We start from the raw sequence: 16,685 nt of genomic DNA on the forward strand, positions 1-16,685 counted from the left end.
GACTGAAAGAGCTGACCACTTCTTGTCAACCAGATAAAGCTTTTTTTTCCTGTGGTTGCCAACAATTATTTCTAGAATGGTTAATATTTCTATATTGTCCATTAATGTAAGATATAGATCTAGAAGGTAGAGTATTCTCACTTCTGTTCTTGCCTCTCAGTGAACCTATATCTACATATTAACCGGATGCACTATATCGTTTTGTTGATGATCATCACTTTGGCACCGAATAGTCCCAAAGCCCATGGTTGATCATGTCTAGCTAGACTGCAGGCTAACCTCTGATCATACATTACGTTGCACTCGTCATTGGACAGATTGATTACCTCAAGGACGACACAGTCCAGTTCTCTGGTCAGTCTTGACTAGGGAAAAGCATTTGATCATTTGGCCAATTAGTTTATTAGGACCTAGCTTTTTTTTTTCTTTTGGCAAGGTGCCGGGCTTCTCTGTGAGGGTGCTCTGTGTGCTCAATTAAGAGCCGCAGCAGAAGCCTGATCCTCTGTAAATCTTCTGACAGAGCACTCCCTGTAGGGATATGTCCTGTCTTCCTTCCCGGACAAAAGGCCTGCAGGAGCGCTGGATCTTCTTGGTCCCACACCCAAGGAGGGGGACCGCTATAACCACAAGGCATCCACCATCTCTCCCACTGAAAAATCCAAATTAGTGTCGAAATCAAAATCCGTGTCAATTTCCATGTTCCATTCTAACGTGTTATCAAGGTAAAAAAAAATTAAAGTACCATAAGGCTTATTAGCTCACCTGAGCTATTGTTGTATATGTGTGTGTTTTAGTGGGTTTTTTATTATTAAACCTAACTGTACTGTTTACCTTTATGTGTACATTTTATAGATTGGTGCAGAATATAATAAAAGATAATAATAAATAATAATAGCACCCAACTACAAAAAACTTTTTTCAGGTCGGGATCAATAAACCTGTTCTATCCCCCGTGTGGGGCAGGGGAGCAGATGCAGCTTATTAAGTTCCACTTATAAATCCCCCTTGAAATACCATTTTTGGGGATTTCCAGTAGAGAAATGTGGATTCTGGAAATCTGGACAAGGGCCTCAAAAACTTTAACTTCAGTACCCATTTACCTGCAATGATGAGGTGACCAAGGACACTACACATTGTAAAATTTAAACCTTAAAAGGGCTCGGCTTCATATAATATAAGGGCTCAGCTTTATATAATGTTTAAGTTTGTCTTAGTTCTAGTTTTGTCATACCCTTGCATGTAGCGAGAGGCGCTACATGAATTGGTGTAATATAAATAATACAGAATAGTAAGTCGATAGAAAAAGTGATACCCGCAATAACTGATGAAGCCTTAACAGAAGGTTGCCCTCTTTTCCACTACGGGGAAGCCAGCCATAACCCTGTACCGAGAAAGATATCACAAAACGCGCATTAACAAACTGTCAGTAATTATGCATTGCGCCTGCCTGCGCTTTTATAATAAAGTTTTTTGCATTGACACAATTTTTAACGCTGCCACTGGGCGAGCAGCGATTAGGGGCGAGCCACGGTTCAGCCAATCTAGCGTTGCCCACAACAGGGCAGATCCCAGCCAATCGTTAGTTGGAGGCGCGTCGTCAGCCTGCCTTCACGCCCTCTCGCTGTCGGCTCTGCGGCCGGAGCTGAATCACTGATTGGCTGTAAGAGCTGTCAGTCGAATGTAACCCGCACGTCACAGAAGGCGTCTATTCAAGGTGCCTAGAAGTGGAGGTCAGCGGGAGGAAGAAGTATGGCAGCCCTGATCAGAAAGTCTTGCAATGTTCTGCACAGTTCTGTCAGCAGGCATGTACGCTTTACAATGGGTAAGCTTCCGCCTGTGCTATGCTTAATGCTTGTTATGCTGATGGCCCTGTGTCGGGCAAAGAAAATGCTACAAAGTGGTTGCATAACCATTTTATCATATTGAAAATGAATGTTATTCATTTAAGACCCCCAGGCCATTGCAGCTTTCACGCTACCTTGCAATGTTACTACAGGTGTGATGGCTTTATGTAGCTTCCAGAAACCCAATGGATGGTTCCATGCAGGTGTCAGGAGTCCTTGCTTCCTCATGACTCTGTTACTCATTGGCTACCTGCGCTACTTTGACAGTAGCACAGGTAGCCAATGAGTAACAGAGTCATGAGGAAGCAAGGACTCCTGACACCTTGCTTGTAGGACCCCATTCTTATAGGCTGATGAGTGAGCAAGGTTAAAATCACCTACACAGACTGATCAGTGAGTGGAGGTAAAATCACCTACACAGACTGATCAGTGAGCGGGGGTAAAATCACCTACACAGACTGATTAGTGAGTGGAGTTAAAATCACCTACACAGACTGATCAGTGAGTGGAGTTAAAATCACCTACACAGACTGATCAGTGAGCGGGGGTAAAATCACCTACACAGACTGATTAGTGAGTGGAGTTAAAATTACCTACACAGACTGATCAGTGAGCCGGGTTAAAATCACCTACACAGACTGATCAGTGAGCAGGGTTAAAATCACCTACACGGACTTATCAGAGAGCTGGACGACCTCAACATTTTTTACGTTGCTAATGTATCTCAAAGGTTAATTATAATGTAAATAAATTAGCTCTGACACGTTCTGTCTGTAAGGTTAAGGAGCACTTTGGTAATTTAGTATAAGTCTAATCAGATATACCGTATTTGCTCGATTATAAGACGACCCCCCAAATCTGAATATTAATTTAGGAAATAAAGAAAAAGCCTGAATATAAGACGACCCTATAGGAAAAGAGTTTTACCAGTAAATGTTAATTCATGTAAACATTTTTTTTTAATAAAAGCTATGATTTAGAAAAATATTTTGGTTTTATCCCCCCCCCCCCCAGTTATGCACATCTGCCCCAGAAATGCCTTATACCCCCTATATTCCACTGTGCCCCATGATATGCCTTTTAACCCTCTAAATGCCACTGTGCCCCATGATATGCCTTTTAACCCTATATGCCACTGTGCCCCATGATATGCCTTTTGACCCCCTATGTGCCACTCTACCTCCAGAAATGCCTTATACCCCTATATGCCACTCTGGCATTAAGGGGGTTAAAAGGCATATTATGGGGCAGAGTGGCATATAGGGAGGTTTAAGGCATTCAGGAGGCAGAGTGGTGTATAGAGAGTTAAAAAGGCATTTCTGGAGGCAGAGTGGCATTAAGGGGGTTAAAAGGCATTTCATAGAACACTCTGCCTCCAGAAATGCCTTATGCCCCCCATTTAACACTCCCCTGCCCCCCCCCAACTTACCGGTGCTTCTGACTCCCCTGTCATGCAGCCGGGGCAGCGTGTAGATGTCTACTTACGCTGCAGCTGGAAGGAGGTGTGGCTAGCAGCAGGGGTTGTCTGCGTCCATTGCGCAGACCTTCCCCTTCCGGCTGCAGCGTAAGTTGTCTACACACCGGGGACTCGGAAGCACCGGTAAGTGTGTGTGTGTGTGTGGGGGGGGGGGGGGACAGGAGGATCCAGGTCCCCTGCAGCTGCGGGGGATCTGGATCTTAGTCGTCTCATAGTCAGACCTATTTGAGATCTGATTATAAGACGACCCCGATTATAAGACGAGGGGTATTTTTCAGAGCATTTGCTCTTGAAAAAACCTCGTCTTATAATCGAGCAAATACGGTAATTGTCACCTGCTGTTACGTTAGGTTCTTGGCTGAAAAAAATGTTATTTTGGGAAAAATACACATTTATTGTTGCCTGTGTTTTGCTAACATATTTAAAGATATTCTGTAAACGGTAGCTTTAACTTAACGTCATTTACATTTTGTATTAAAATCAATCATATATAACACCTTTTGTTTTCTTGTGTCAACCCTGGTATTGCTATACGTCTCATATCAAGGTTAACTCACAGCTGCTGGGAAGTGGAAACTCAAGATGGTGCTGAAAAACCAATAAATACAGAATATTATGTGGCTGTGATATATTAATAATTATATTAATTATTATATTACAATTCTTATCCCTGTGTCTTCTGTTTTACGTCCGGTCCACTGAAAACAAAAGATACGTCCTGATAACATTAAATGGAAAGCAAGGTACCGCAGCTGGCAGCAACTCACTCTGGATGGTTGGCAGCTGTTTGAGAGCCACTATGATCTTGCCTCTTACATCATAATTATCACTATTATCTTAAATCTGATGCTAGGACCCAGGAAGTGATACAGTTATGTCATAGAATATTGTCAGTAGAACACCTAGCAAAGTGTAAGATGTTTTGTGTTGATCAAGCAAGTGACTGTTTAGCGCCAAAAATAAGAAATGAATCTGCAGCACCTCACTTGCTCCATGGTCAACCCATAAGGGCTACACTAATTGGTTGCCCGAAGGGGCCTAGCTTGGCTTTCAGTAATGCATATAATGTCTTATGAATCTGTCTTTAGCAATGTATTCCAAATCTTTACCGTCCTTACTGTATGATTAAAAAACCAAATAAAAACCCACTTTGCTTTGCAAGAAATCTTATTTCCTCTACCCATGAAACCAGAGAGTAATACACCTCCTGCTTTCAGATTGTTTTATATATATATATATTGTCCTAATTTCTTTTAAATCCAAATGTTTTTTGGTGAGTGTGGAAAAACAGCTGTAAAGTAAGAATGCTTTTAAGAATAGACATGTTATGTCTTTTTTTTTTTTTTATCATTTTACTAAAGCAAAATGAGTTAACAGAAGAAAAATCAAATCAATTTATGGTGACCACCCTTTGCCTTCAAAACTGCACCAATTCTGTTTGGTGCGCTTCTACGCAGTTTTTTTTTTTTTAAGGAACGCCCGCCTAAAGGTTTTTTTTTACAGTACTGTTTGTCTTTATACTGTTATAACAATACGGCCTGTGTACCTTGCAACAGCCACTGATGAAGGATGCAAGAATCTTTCCCAACAGACATGCTTCAGGCTTTAATTGAACATGCTTTTTTGGATAAGAACCTAACCTTGTTCCACTATGAACAGTTATTGGCGAGTCAGCCAGCAGTGTCGTTGCATGAGCTGAGCCAAACCTCGAGCTGGCTTCCACATCAACAGACAAAACCAGCTTGCCCTCCTCAGATACAGGTCCCTATGTATGTCTAAATGGAAGGCCACTCTTCATCTTGCCCTGAAGTTTCCAAGATTGAATCCGTTTACAATCGACACAGCTTTGTTGCCATAGAACTTGGAGTGCTTAAGTATTTTTATTTTATGATGGTAAAATGTTTCTGTAATCAAGGTTCAGACCATGCATCATGAAGATATCTGCATTTGTTTTGGAAAATATTTCACATTATTCGCCTCACTAATCCCTCAAAAATGTCTTCCCTGCCCTCTTTCATAGCTGTTATGTTGTAAGACACATGTTCCACGCTTCTTACATATTCTATACTTCTGTTTAGCAATTGTGTACAAGACTAAAGCAGCCATATTCAACAAACACACAAAAGTTAGATTGATGTCTCTTTGGCCATTGTACTCTAATTCGTATACTAAATTGTATTTTTTTTTATATTCAATTATTGTCCGTAGTACATTCTTTATGGGGAAGTTAGGGGTTGTTTGGACTGCATGTAATTCTAGAGCAACATGCTTTTCAGTGACAGTAATTTTTCTGAGCAATGCTAATGTTTTGAAGTGAAGTGACTTGATGTTACAAATATATGTGTGTTTTTCTTTGTTTCAGTATATAGGTCAATGGCCTCCAAAACATCAGTTGGATTTGTTGGACTTGGGAACATGGGAAATCCAATGGCAAAAAATCTACTGAAACATGGCTACCCTGTCATTGCATATGATGTTTTTCCAGAGGCCTGCAAGGAGTTCCAGGATTCTGGTGCTCAGGTACGTCGTTTGACTGCTGCCTTGCTTTTTTATTAAATGATTTTAGTGGTGATTGGACGTTGATCGCCCCCTAGCAACTTTATTCTTAAGGGACTGTAGTCAGGGCCGGCCCTACAATGGAGCCGACTGGGGCAGAAGGGGCGGCACTTTGCCAAGCGTTTTTTTGTTTGTTTTTTTTGAAGCGGAGGAGAGAGAGAGAGGGGCACCGAGTGGTTTTCGCTTACCCGCTCGGCGCCCCTCTCTCTCTCCTCTGCGGCGAGTTTCCCTGTTCGGTCTCGGTGCCGGCTTGTAATGCAGAGCGCCGGAAGTGACGTGAATTTCCGGCGCTCAGCATTACAAGCCGGCATCGTGGCAGCACAGGGAGACTCGCCACAGGACTGTTTAAGGGTAAGTACCGGGGGGGGTAGATAATGCCGCCCCCCCCCCCCGGCGTCGGCGGCATTTTAAACTTCGCCCCAGGCGGCATTAAGTCTTCGGCCGGCCCTGACTGTAGTACAACCCAGTAAAATAACTGGAAATAAAAATTAGATTAGATTTAGTTGGGGGGCAAAAGTTGATGGCGTTAGTGCTACCAAAAGTAGGGAATGTAGTATATGTAGTATCAACATTCTTGGGGTGAAATAATAATTTTGTATAATTGTTATTCAAACACTTCTAAGTAGACGTGGATATAAACACAATGAAATACCTTCTAATCGTTTAGGAAGGGCAGTCATTCCTTAAGATTGCAAATCCACTGTTCCTCCCCGATGTCCCTCTTTGGAGGATCTTGGAACATTTGTTGGGTATGAATGTATCAAAAAATTGTGTAATTACATTATTCTTCCAAATGCCTTGGATACTTGGTTACAAAAATAGCTATAAATAGCTCACAACTACAGATAAAAAGTCCCTTCCAAGCCACGCTTCTAACCCCACCCCACAATCATTGTCTCGAAGACCTCTGCATTTATATAAAACGCGGGTACCCTAAGAAAACAAAATTCTTGTGGAAAAAATGAAGTCAACCAAGAAATAGGTAATGATTTACTTTAATAAGTTGCTGGTAAAATAAATCTTTTCAGTGCGCTAGACATCTGTGTCATTAATGTTCTTATTTGTAACGTGTACAAAAAAAATCACCATTTCTACTTTTTAAATAATTCTAGGCACTTTATTGAAACAAGTCTAACAGGTTAATGCAAAGTAATATTGTTATTCATATACACACCTTCTGCAGTGATCAGTAAGAAGAATACAAACTGATGTTTTCTCTTTATGCCATCTTATTGAAACTTTTATGGGTTTTAAAAGAAAAAAAACACTTCACACTTTTTCTTATGTTTTGTAGCTAACATAATAAGGGGTTTATAATGTTAGCTACAAAACATAAGACGTCTTCTGCATGACTTGGCTTCCTATAGTTAACTGAACAGAGACACCTGTCTTTTTTTTTCCCCTTATATATTTTCAAAGCCCGTGTCCTAACCGATGTAACCAAAAAAAAAAATAGGTCTAGCGCGTTTATTGCCGTTCTCCACCTGCTTATTGTGGCTATCGTACCCTATAAGTCTGGAACGTTGTGGACAGATTCCAACAGACCTAATTAGCAAGTAAATATTTCTTTCTTCTATTGAACATGATGGTGGGATTAATTGGTAGTAGACACAGCAATGTTCCTTTTCAGTGGATTCAGAAAGGAACTCCCTGCTGAGCCTTTGAAGCGTAGTAGGCATTTTTGTGACTTAAAACCGTGACTTCCACACCGTAACTCACTTGGTAGGAACGTGTGAAGGCCTTGCCACCCTTTTGTCCCAATAAAGCCTTTTCCCAAGACCCCCCTTTCTTCATACCTTATCAACAATATCATTTTACTTTTTTTTTAAAATTAATTTGTATAAGTAGCACATCTGGAATTCTTCTGTATCGACTTAGCAAAATATCAATTCCAAAATAATTTATGTGCTCGTTTTGTACTTCATACGAGTTACTGTCCAAACTTGTGCCGTTCTGCATCCCCTGCTAAATTGTCAGGTTTGTAGCTGTATTTCTATTTGTTTTACTGGATATGCCCACTCCTGCCTATTGCCGGGCAGGCTACACTCTATTAATAATAATATAAAAAATAATATATTTTTAAAAGGCATTGCTCCGTTCCAAACTATGCTTCGCTTTCAGTATCCGTTTTAAATTTTGTTTTGTTATGTTGGCTTTTTATTTTGAAACGCTTATTCTAACCCACTTATTTATTTACTCTAGATCACAGATTCTCCAGCTGATGTAGCAGACAAGGCTGATCGCATTATTACCATGCTGCCATCAAGCGCCAATGCTGTAGAAGTCTACACTGGGTCAAATGGGATACTGAAGTAGGTTCATGTGGAGCAAATTAAAGGCGGTTAGGGTGGGTTTGCATGCAACATACACCCCATAGCAGCCAGGATCAAGATTGAACCCTGCCGAGATGACACACTAGCCTTCCATACGGGCAAATCAGCCAGGTGGCTCTGCAGAGGATTTCACACGAGTGCATTCTACGTAGCATGGGGAAGCTGGAGGTGATGGATTTAGGAATAAACGAATATTGCTGTGAAAAATAAAACTGCCACCACTTTTTCTTTTTAAGAAAGCATGAAAACCGCTCTTAAGTGACGGGAAAGCACTTCAGTCTTACTAAACTCCCTGCTACTTTTGTGCTAGCCTATAGAGGAAGTATAGTGTGTGTGTGTGTGTGTGTGTGTGTGTCTGTGTGCGCGTGTGTATAGCTGGGGGTACAAAAAAATAGGGAAAAAGCATGGGTGGGGGTTCTGCTGAACCCCTCCATTTATTTGCAAGGTAAGATGTTAATTTATAGGGAGACACTAAACTGCTCAGTTAGTACTTTAATATGAATTCTTCTATATTAGGGCTGCCAGGAACATTACATTGTCCCTTTAAATTTCATATGATGGCTGGTATGTCCCTTAAACATTCTGGATAAGCATTACCGCTAAGAAGCATTTAATGTGTATTTCATTTAAGCTTTTAAAAGATAACATTCACCTCTAACAAAAGTCCATTGTAGCAGGATATCGAGCAAAGTATTGAAAGCAAAACGTGTGTCTAAAAATCAAGGTTAGTTGAAAGGTATGCTGCGAAGATGTGCAAGGAATTTATGACTCGTGATTCAAGAAGCAAGTTTAAGTTATGGCTGAAAATGAACCTGAGCTTTATGACCCTTTAGTTTTCCTTATGTTGGGCATTTTAATGTGTGCGTGTTTATAACGGAATTCAAGACAGCTTGGGATGTGTATAAGGCTATCCTACAGAATTCATTTAGATTCAAAATGGGCAGACCAGATAAGATATTATTATTAATAATAAATAATACTATTATTATTAATATCCTTAATTCAGTAAGGGCTAACATTGGACGACGCTGCATAATATTTAAAGATGGGTGGGTAACAAATGCATAACAAATATACACTTACACATATAGATACAGCGGAACACGCTAGCTATAGGAATCTGTGTATTAACTCATGGATAAAATATATGGTACACCCCACATTTTAATTAAAGCAAGGTACATGGTTTCTAGTACTCGCAAGAGTCAGTATGTATATAGTTACAGATGATATACAGATACATATTATACACACAGATGCAAATATTATATCTTTACATAACATCAAGTCTTTCACATAGACAAAAATACCACCTGAAATTACAAAATATTCGCCTAAATGGTTAAAGCAACATCATTTAAATGTACTAAAAAAAAAAAAAAATCCCCATGATTATCTAATTTGTAATGTAATATTCTTGTGATTTCAGGAAAGTGAAGAAGGGTTCTTTGCTCATTGACTCGAGCACTATTGATCCTGCAGTATCTAAGGAACTAGCAAAAGCTGCTGAAAAAATGGGAGCTGTGTTCATGGACGCCCCGGTATCTGGTGGTAAGTCTGGCGTTTGGACATGTGTTTAGCACAGATCAGTTTGCCTACCTCTGCCATACAACAGGTTTTTGTTTATGCTGGTGTGCTCATTTATGCTGGTGTGCTTGTTACATATATTACATATAGTTACATAGTTCATAAGGTTGAAAAAAAAACCAAAACCTAAGTCCATCAAGTTTAACCCTTCTACCTAACCTTCCTACTCTTGATCCAAAAGAAGGCAAAAAAAAAACCCACCGATGAAGCTACTTTTAAAAAAATTTTTTTTTTTTTTTTTAACATAAATATAGACAAAAACATTCAATAAGAAAAAAAAAAACGCACAAGGAGATAATATCATAAATGATATCGTGAAGCGGAGAGATGCAATTTAGGTTAAATCAACTCTTCAGGAAAAAAATATATAGTTGGTACTACTTATTTAATACCTAGTTAAATATCTTGTATTTCCCTATCATCTTTGAGATTATACCAATGAGACCAAATACTGTCAAAGGTATCCATCCCTTTATTCATATTATAGTAAATAGCTTTTTCTGATTTAGCTTGAAAGTCTATTTGTGCTCTAACCTCTGGCCATGATGGTAAGACCTGTTGTCTCCAATATCTTGCTAACGAAAGTTTAAAAGCCAGTAGAACATTAACACGTAGGAATTGGTCGATTAAGCTACTTTGAATTCTGCCATCAGGGGAAAAAAATCGGATTTCTTCTTGGATCAAGAAGCTCTAAAATATTAATTGTATTCTCTTTATAGCCCTGTATGTAATGCCTTTCTAAAAAAAAATAAAAAAATATCCAGACTCCTTTTGAAGGCATCTAATGTATTAGATAACACCACCTTCCTTGGCAGTGAATTCCATACCTTTATTGTCCTCACTGTAAAGAATCCCTTCCTTTGTCGTCTATGAAATCTCCGCTCTTCCAGTCTCAGAGGGTGACCTCTTGTTCTTTGTACATTTCTGTTATGTGTGTATGCACATCATATGTCTATTATGCAAAAATAGGCTGGTTGCTATAGCAACTGATACATATGAGACCACATTGAAAATACTATGATACAGATGTGCTGGCCAATTGCAGACATTGCTACAAGTCCCTGTAGGCCCCACATTGACCACTTTTCCTGCATTTACGTTCTGTCCCTTCAATTAACTTACACCCTTTGGTATCCTTTCTTTCCAACCACCTGCAACACTATATATATCGTTCCCAAACAAACTGCTTCAATATTCCCCAACCTCTTAAGTTCTTTGATATTAAAAAGCTTCACTCAAGGCCTTGCAGGGTAAATAATCCCTTCTTGCAAGGTGCTAGAAGCTATCTTATAATCGTGGGCGTGTGTGAACAAGTATGTCTGTGCATAACATACCTAAATGTGCAGGAAGAGCTATGGGGTAAAGCCCCAGGGTTGGTGAGCACATTGTGTGTACTCTCAAGTGCCCCACTAAATCAGTGTTCTACTTTAAAAGTCACAGTAATATGTATGAACACAAGTGTCTATAAATGACTAAATAACACACATTCTTCTCCTAAATGTCGTCGTTCTCGGTTATATACAATAACTGTGAACAGGTCTAAAAATGACATACAATATATTACAGCCCACTAAGCATGCCTCTAGCCACACCCTTTCCCCCGAACCGTGCCTCTAGCCACACCCTTTCCCCCGAACCGTGCCTCTAGCCACACCCTTTCCCCCGAACCGTGCCTCTAGCCACACCCTTTCCCCCGAACCGTGCCTCTAGCCACACCCTTTCCCCCGAGCTGTGCCTCTAGCCACACCCTTTCCCCGAGCTGTGCCTCTAGCCACACCCTTTCCCCGAGCTGTGCCTCTAGCCACACCCTTTCCCTGAGCTGTGCCTCTAGCCACACCCTTTCCCTGAGCTGTGCCTCTAGCCACACCCTTTCCCCGAGCTGTGCCTCTAACCACACCCTCAGGAGAAACTTTCTACCTGTACTCACGGGTTTCCGTGGGTTTTTATGTCTTCTCTGTTCCACACATTCTTCATCTAGAGGAGTGAACGTGACAAACGTGCATTGCAAGCTTTTCTTTTTAGCTAAACAGTAACTTTGGATCCCTTTCAGATATATTGATAAACTTGACAAGAGTTTTGTTGTCAGAATAACAATCTGCAGTGGTTAAAAACCAACCAACAATGGTTACATACCAACCTTTTCACTCGAGAATCATATTTTTATGCCTGGCTTTACTGCCCTGTAAATAATTACTTTATAACCATTATGGAGAACATGGTATGGCTCTCCTGCCAGAAGGTCCAATGATTAAGATTATAAAATCACTTGAGCATGGGCCGCCTTACTTGTTGCTTGTTATGTCCTGTTTCCATATTGAATTTGATGGTTCTAGATGTCTCATCCCACCCAAACTCACTTGTGCCTTTGGTGAATTTATCCCCCATGCTTACAGATTGTTGCTTTTCATTTGAGTCAAGTGTTGTTGAAGAAATAGTTATTAATCACAAATAATGAGAACAATAATGTGAAATCAGCCCTTAAAACTATACGAAGGTGCAGGTAATCCCACAGCGCCTTTGACATGGACTGAATCTCTGTGATAAAGCATTTCTGTTTTGATGTCTCTAGTTGCTGTCTTGTTTTAATGAAATGGAAGTAACCTCGGGTCTTCTGGGACCAAAAGAGATAATGATGAATTTACATTTCTTCTTCTGCCACTAAGTGAGGCAAAACACAAAAGGCAATAAATACTCTTGACCAAAACCATTAAATTGAAAAGCTGGGATTTCTCCTGGTCTTGACTCGAAGCTGTTTATTTATCAGCTGGCGCCTAGTCTGGAGCTGAGAGCTAGAGATTTCTATCTGCCTCAGAACTTTGGAGAATTTCGCAAGGCACTTTCATTTTAACTTTAAGGTAACTTGAGTTTATAGCTTTGGCTTTAAAGATTACTAATGATTTACTCATTTCCTTGCCATTTAACCAAAGTGGACTTTTTTCCCAGGAAGGGATCTGTGTTTATTTAGGGCTTTTGTCTGCGGAGGGATTAAAAGGCGGCCCACCTACATCGTGAACTTGATGGCAATAAAAACCCACCAAAACACACCATAAAAACATTCTTACCATGGCATTAATTATACAGTGTTGAACTGCTAAGAAGTTTTCTTCATTCATATTGTGTTATTGAATTTATTTTTTTATAAATTTTTCTTGGAGAGCCATTACATTTTAGTGGGCTAACATTTTTATTCTGTGGGCTTGTATGCATTTTTCCTCTGAGTACTAAAGCCTTCCCAGTAGAATAACCCTTTATTGGGAGAGGGGTTGTGATGTTAATTAGTAATTAATTTTCATTAATATATGCACCGACATAAATGCCTTACACTAAACCTAAAACTTAAATCATATCTGATATTTTCTTGGGTTTTTTTTTCTGTTGATATTTTAAGTGAAATGGGGGGGGAGGGGAACCCATAACTTTGGTTCATGTCGATTTCCTGAAATATTTGATGAATTTTAGATTTATATAGCGCTGTCATATTCCGCAGTGCTGTAGAGTAGATTAATGGGGCTAAGAATTAGTGCGCAACATAACAATTTGGAACAAAACGCCTTCCTCAAAAGAGCTTACAATCTAATCTACATAATATGTGTATATATTAATATATAAAAATAAATAAAATGTCAGGTCAATGTCAAACAGTTGTATGCATTGCAAGCTCTTCTGCTAGAAATATAGATAAAGCTAAGCATGTTTGGAACCATGTAATCCAAGCGTGTTAGTATAAAGCATTACACCACAAGATGGCAATACATTCAAACATGCTCGGGGCAGCAGACAGTGTAAAAACATCCATCCTCCTGTCTGATTCACAGTGCAGGTACTGAGCTTTATTGTGTATTAAACGGGTGTTATAGCACATGTATCAGCTCATCATATTGTTCGGCAGGTAATGATCCCTTTGTTACCATGTAATTATTTTGCACCCCGGTTTGAATTGCTGTTTCTGTCTGTAAAACTCCGATTTTAATAATTTCATTTCAGAGTACAAGATAAATACTCTGGGCAGAGGCGTTAGTTGTGGATAACAAGACATTCTATTATCAAAAGTCTTTCGGTACCTTCCTATAACTTGAGTTGTGTTGCTTAGAATGGCATTTTTTTTTATTTTAAAATATAATAGAAAATACACATACATGCATATATATATTTATATTATATTATAGATAAATTGAAATAGGACGGGGAGAGACCATTTGTTTTTTTATGTTTTGTTATATATGTTGAAACTCTAAAATCCAATGTGTTCTCCGTAAAGTATAATGAAAGGCAATGTTTATTTAAAACCTAAATCTTAAATAATATTATGTAATAATTAGATAATATTAATTGTTTTTATTCCCTTTTTTGTTACTATTTTAAATATTCATTCTTTCACCTTGGCATTGCTGTTTTTTTCTGTCATGTAATAAATTTCACATGTTGCACATCTATATTCGAAGTGTAAATGAAGCCATTAATTGAGAGCCCTATAAAGAAATACAAGTTACTAGTGCATGGCTGGGACACCTTTTTATTACACAATTAGCAAATGTTTTTTTTATTGCATAATTATTACATCTTAACTAGTTAATGCACAAATGGATTTTTTTTATACCTTGTCAGTTGTTTAGGATATTTTTTCTGTAATTCATTTTTCTTTCAAATTTATTTCCTTTAATTACCTGCAAGATTTGCTCATGAAACTTCAATGTCTGGCAAACTGAAGTCTTACTAAGGAATATGTTTATTAACTAAATTTAATAACAAGGAGCTGAACTACATTTCTAATTGTTTATGCAATGCAATTTTTATTAAAGTATCTCAATTATCAGGTTTTTAATCTTTTTTAGCATATACAAGCCACACAATTTTAAATCAATGTATAATATCATACTGTAAATATAAGGATTTATTGAAGTAGCATTATTTCCAATATATTTATTACTGGTATTATTATTTAACATTGTGATTTTAATATAAATGTGGCACATCATAGTATAAATGTTTTTTTCCTGGAAGAGTTGCATTGCAAGAGAATTACGCTGTACAGATAGAACGTGACAAAGCTAGGCACTCTGTTCATTATAATTCTTTGGGTTTAAATTAGTTATTTATAAATATGCTTTTATTCAAGTACCACATGCAATATTTTGAAGAATATTTATTTGTCATATAAGTACATATATTTTCTCAAAAGTTATAAAATAAACACTAGCCGCCAAAATATTATTGGATATACAGTTCATGCCATTCCATTATGCGTTGTGATTTGAATATATAACTAGTTTTAACCTAAATAGGCTTATATGTGAGAATATGATGTAAGATCAACTTGGAAATATACATTTACTATAGTAGTTTTTCATGGATTTATTTTACATGGATTCTGTACTTTTTTTTTTTTTAATAGACTCTAATTTGAATATTGTGTGATAGCTTTTGGTTCTTTTTTTATTTGTATTTTTTTCCTTGAAGGAAAGATTTAAACAGTTTGAAATCTCAAACAGACACGTTGTAGCGTAACTTTAACTAGCAAAACATGGAAGCAAAGGAAATGTTTGCATGGAAGCAATGTTATAATTTTGTGAACACGTGTGTGTATATAGTATTACTATTTTAGCTCACTATAACTTGATACACATTAAAGCACACTAAACTCTGATCACTAATAAAATACATGATCACAATTTATACTTTCACTGTTTGTTTTTTTTCTCTTTTTTTTATTTTTTTTATTATTTTTTTTGTACATTTTCTTAGCCAGTTATATTTTGAAAATGTTTCCATATAAAGAAAACGATATTGTGAATTTTTGTGTTGCATGTGGTGGGTTTGTGTCGAGGAGTGGAGTCAAACTGTTTGGTGTAGAATAAAACGTGCTACTAAGCTAACTGTAGGTAGTTGGAGCACTATAATTCTATTTGTTTTTTCTCTTTTGTGTTGTATTATTTACAAAAACAAGCACAATTAAAGCCATACACGTTCCTGCTTTTATCTCAAGGCAAAATGATTGTATTTTTATAAACTGGTTGTGCCCGCTCTCGGTTTCATAGGTTATATCGTAATACCACTGTTCCTTTTTTTTAAAAAAAAAAAATGGAACAGTCACGTCAACCAACTTTAATTGATGCATACTAATTATGTTTTATAACTTTTACATATTAAGCACTTCAGCTATTTGCCTTATTAAGGAGTTATACCAGCACCATTTATGGGACATCTCTGATTTACCCATTCATTTTTTTTTTTTTTAGATATTCTGTTTAACAAATTTTCCAGTAGGCTTTTAATAATCCAAAGTAGGTCCGATAATATGTAAATGTATACCTTCGATAACATTTATTTTTGTTTATTAAAGAAAATATGTCCCCTTGAAAAGCTATCCAAGAGCAATAACAGCACAATGCGATGTCTTTCCGCAAGAAACGATGAACGATTAGTCAATAATACACCTGGTTTTCCAGGACACCTGTGCTTTTGATGTTCAGGATCTGTATGTTCAACACTTTTTGTCAAGGCAGCTTTGATTGGTCCTAGACATCTAGTTTATATTATCTAGGTAAGTAATTGCTATGAGCTGGAGCTGAGCAGCCTCAGTCGCCTCTTTCATTTTATTGCTTTACTCTTTGAGTGTTTGTACTGACTCTTGTGCATGCGAGGGCATATGAGTACAGCTTGGCTCAACTACCCACAAGTGCCACAGACTGCCTTTGAATACTTCTTGTTACGTAGCTAGTGATAATAAGCTTTAATTCACAGAAACATAGTCTGTCGTGCATAAATTTCCTTTGTCCCACTTTATAAACGTCACTGCCGTATGATTTACTTTCCTTTGGTTGAGTTTGAAATGGGCATTTACCTGCTTCCCAGCCATCCAAAGTTACAAAGCATAGGCACACACCCTTG

The 16,685-nt window shown here is 38.1% G+C and overlaps 1 protein-coding gene across 1 annotated transcript in view; it reads left to right on the forward strand.

The window, feature by feature from the left end:
• Positions 1–1,749: 1,749 nt before the first annotated feature.
• Positions 1,750–16,685, forward strand: part of LOC149300808 (3-hydroxyisobutyrate dehydrogenase, mitochondrial-like) — a 45,051-nt gene continuing 30,115 nt past the window's right edge. Inside the window, exons 1-4 of the mRNA XM_089484926.1 lie at positions 1,750–1,822; positions 5,684–5,841; positions 8,080–8,189; positions 9,640–9,761. Coding sequence (XP_089341052.1) covers positions 1,750–1,822; positions 5,684–5,841; positions 8,080–8,189; positions 9,640–9,761 — 463 coding nt within the window. The remainder of the gene's footprint in view (positions 1,823–5,683; positions 5,842–8,079; positions 8,190–9,639; positions 9,762–16,685) is intronic.

The sequence above is a fragment of the Sceloporus occidentalis genome, unplaced genomic scaffold (genome assembly GCF_023333645.1).
Source record: "Sceloporus occidentalis isolate IW3139 unplaced genomic scaffold, rSceOcc1.0.p SCAF_23, whole genome shotgun sequence".
In the NCBI taxonomy this organism is placed as follows: domain Eukaryota; kingdom Metazoa; phylum Chordata; class Lepidosauria; order Squamata; family Phrynosomatidae; genus Sceloporus; species Sceloporus occidentalis.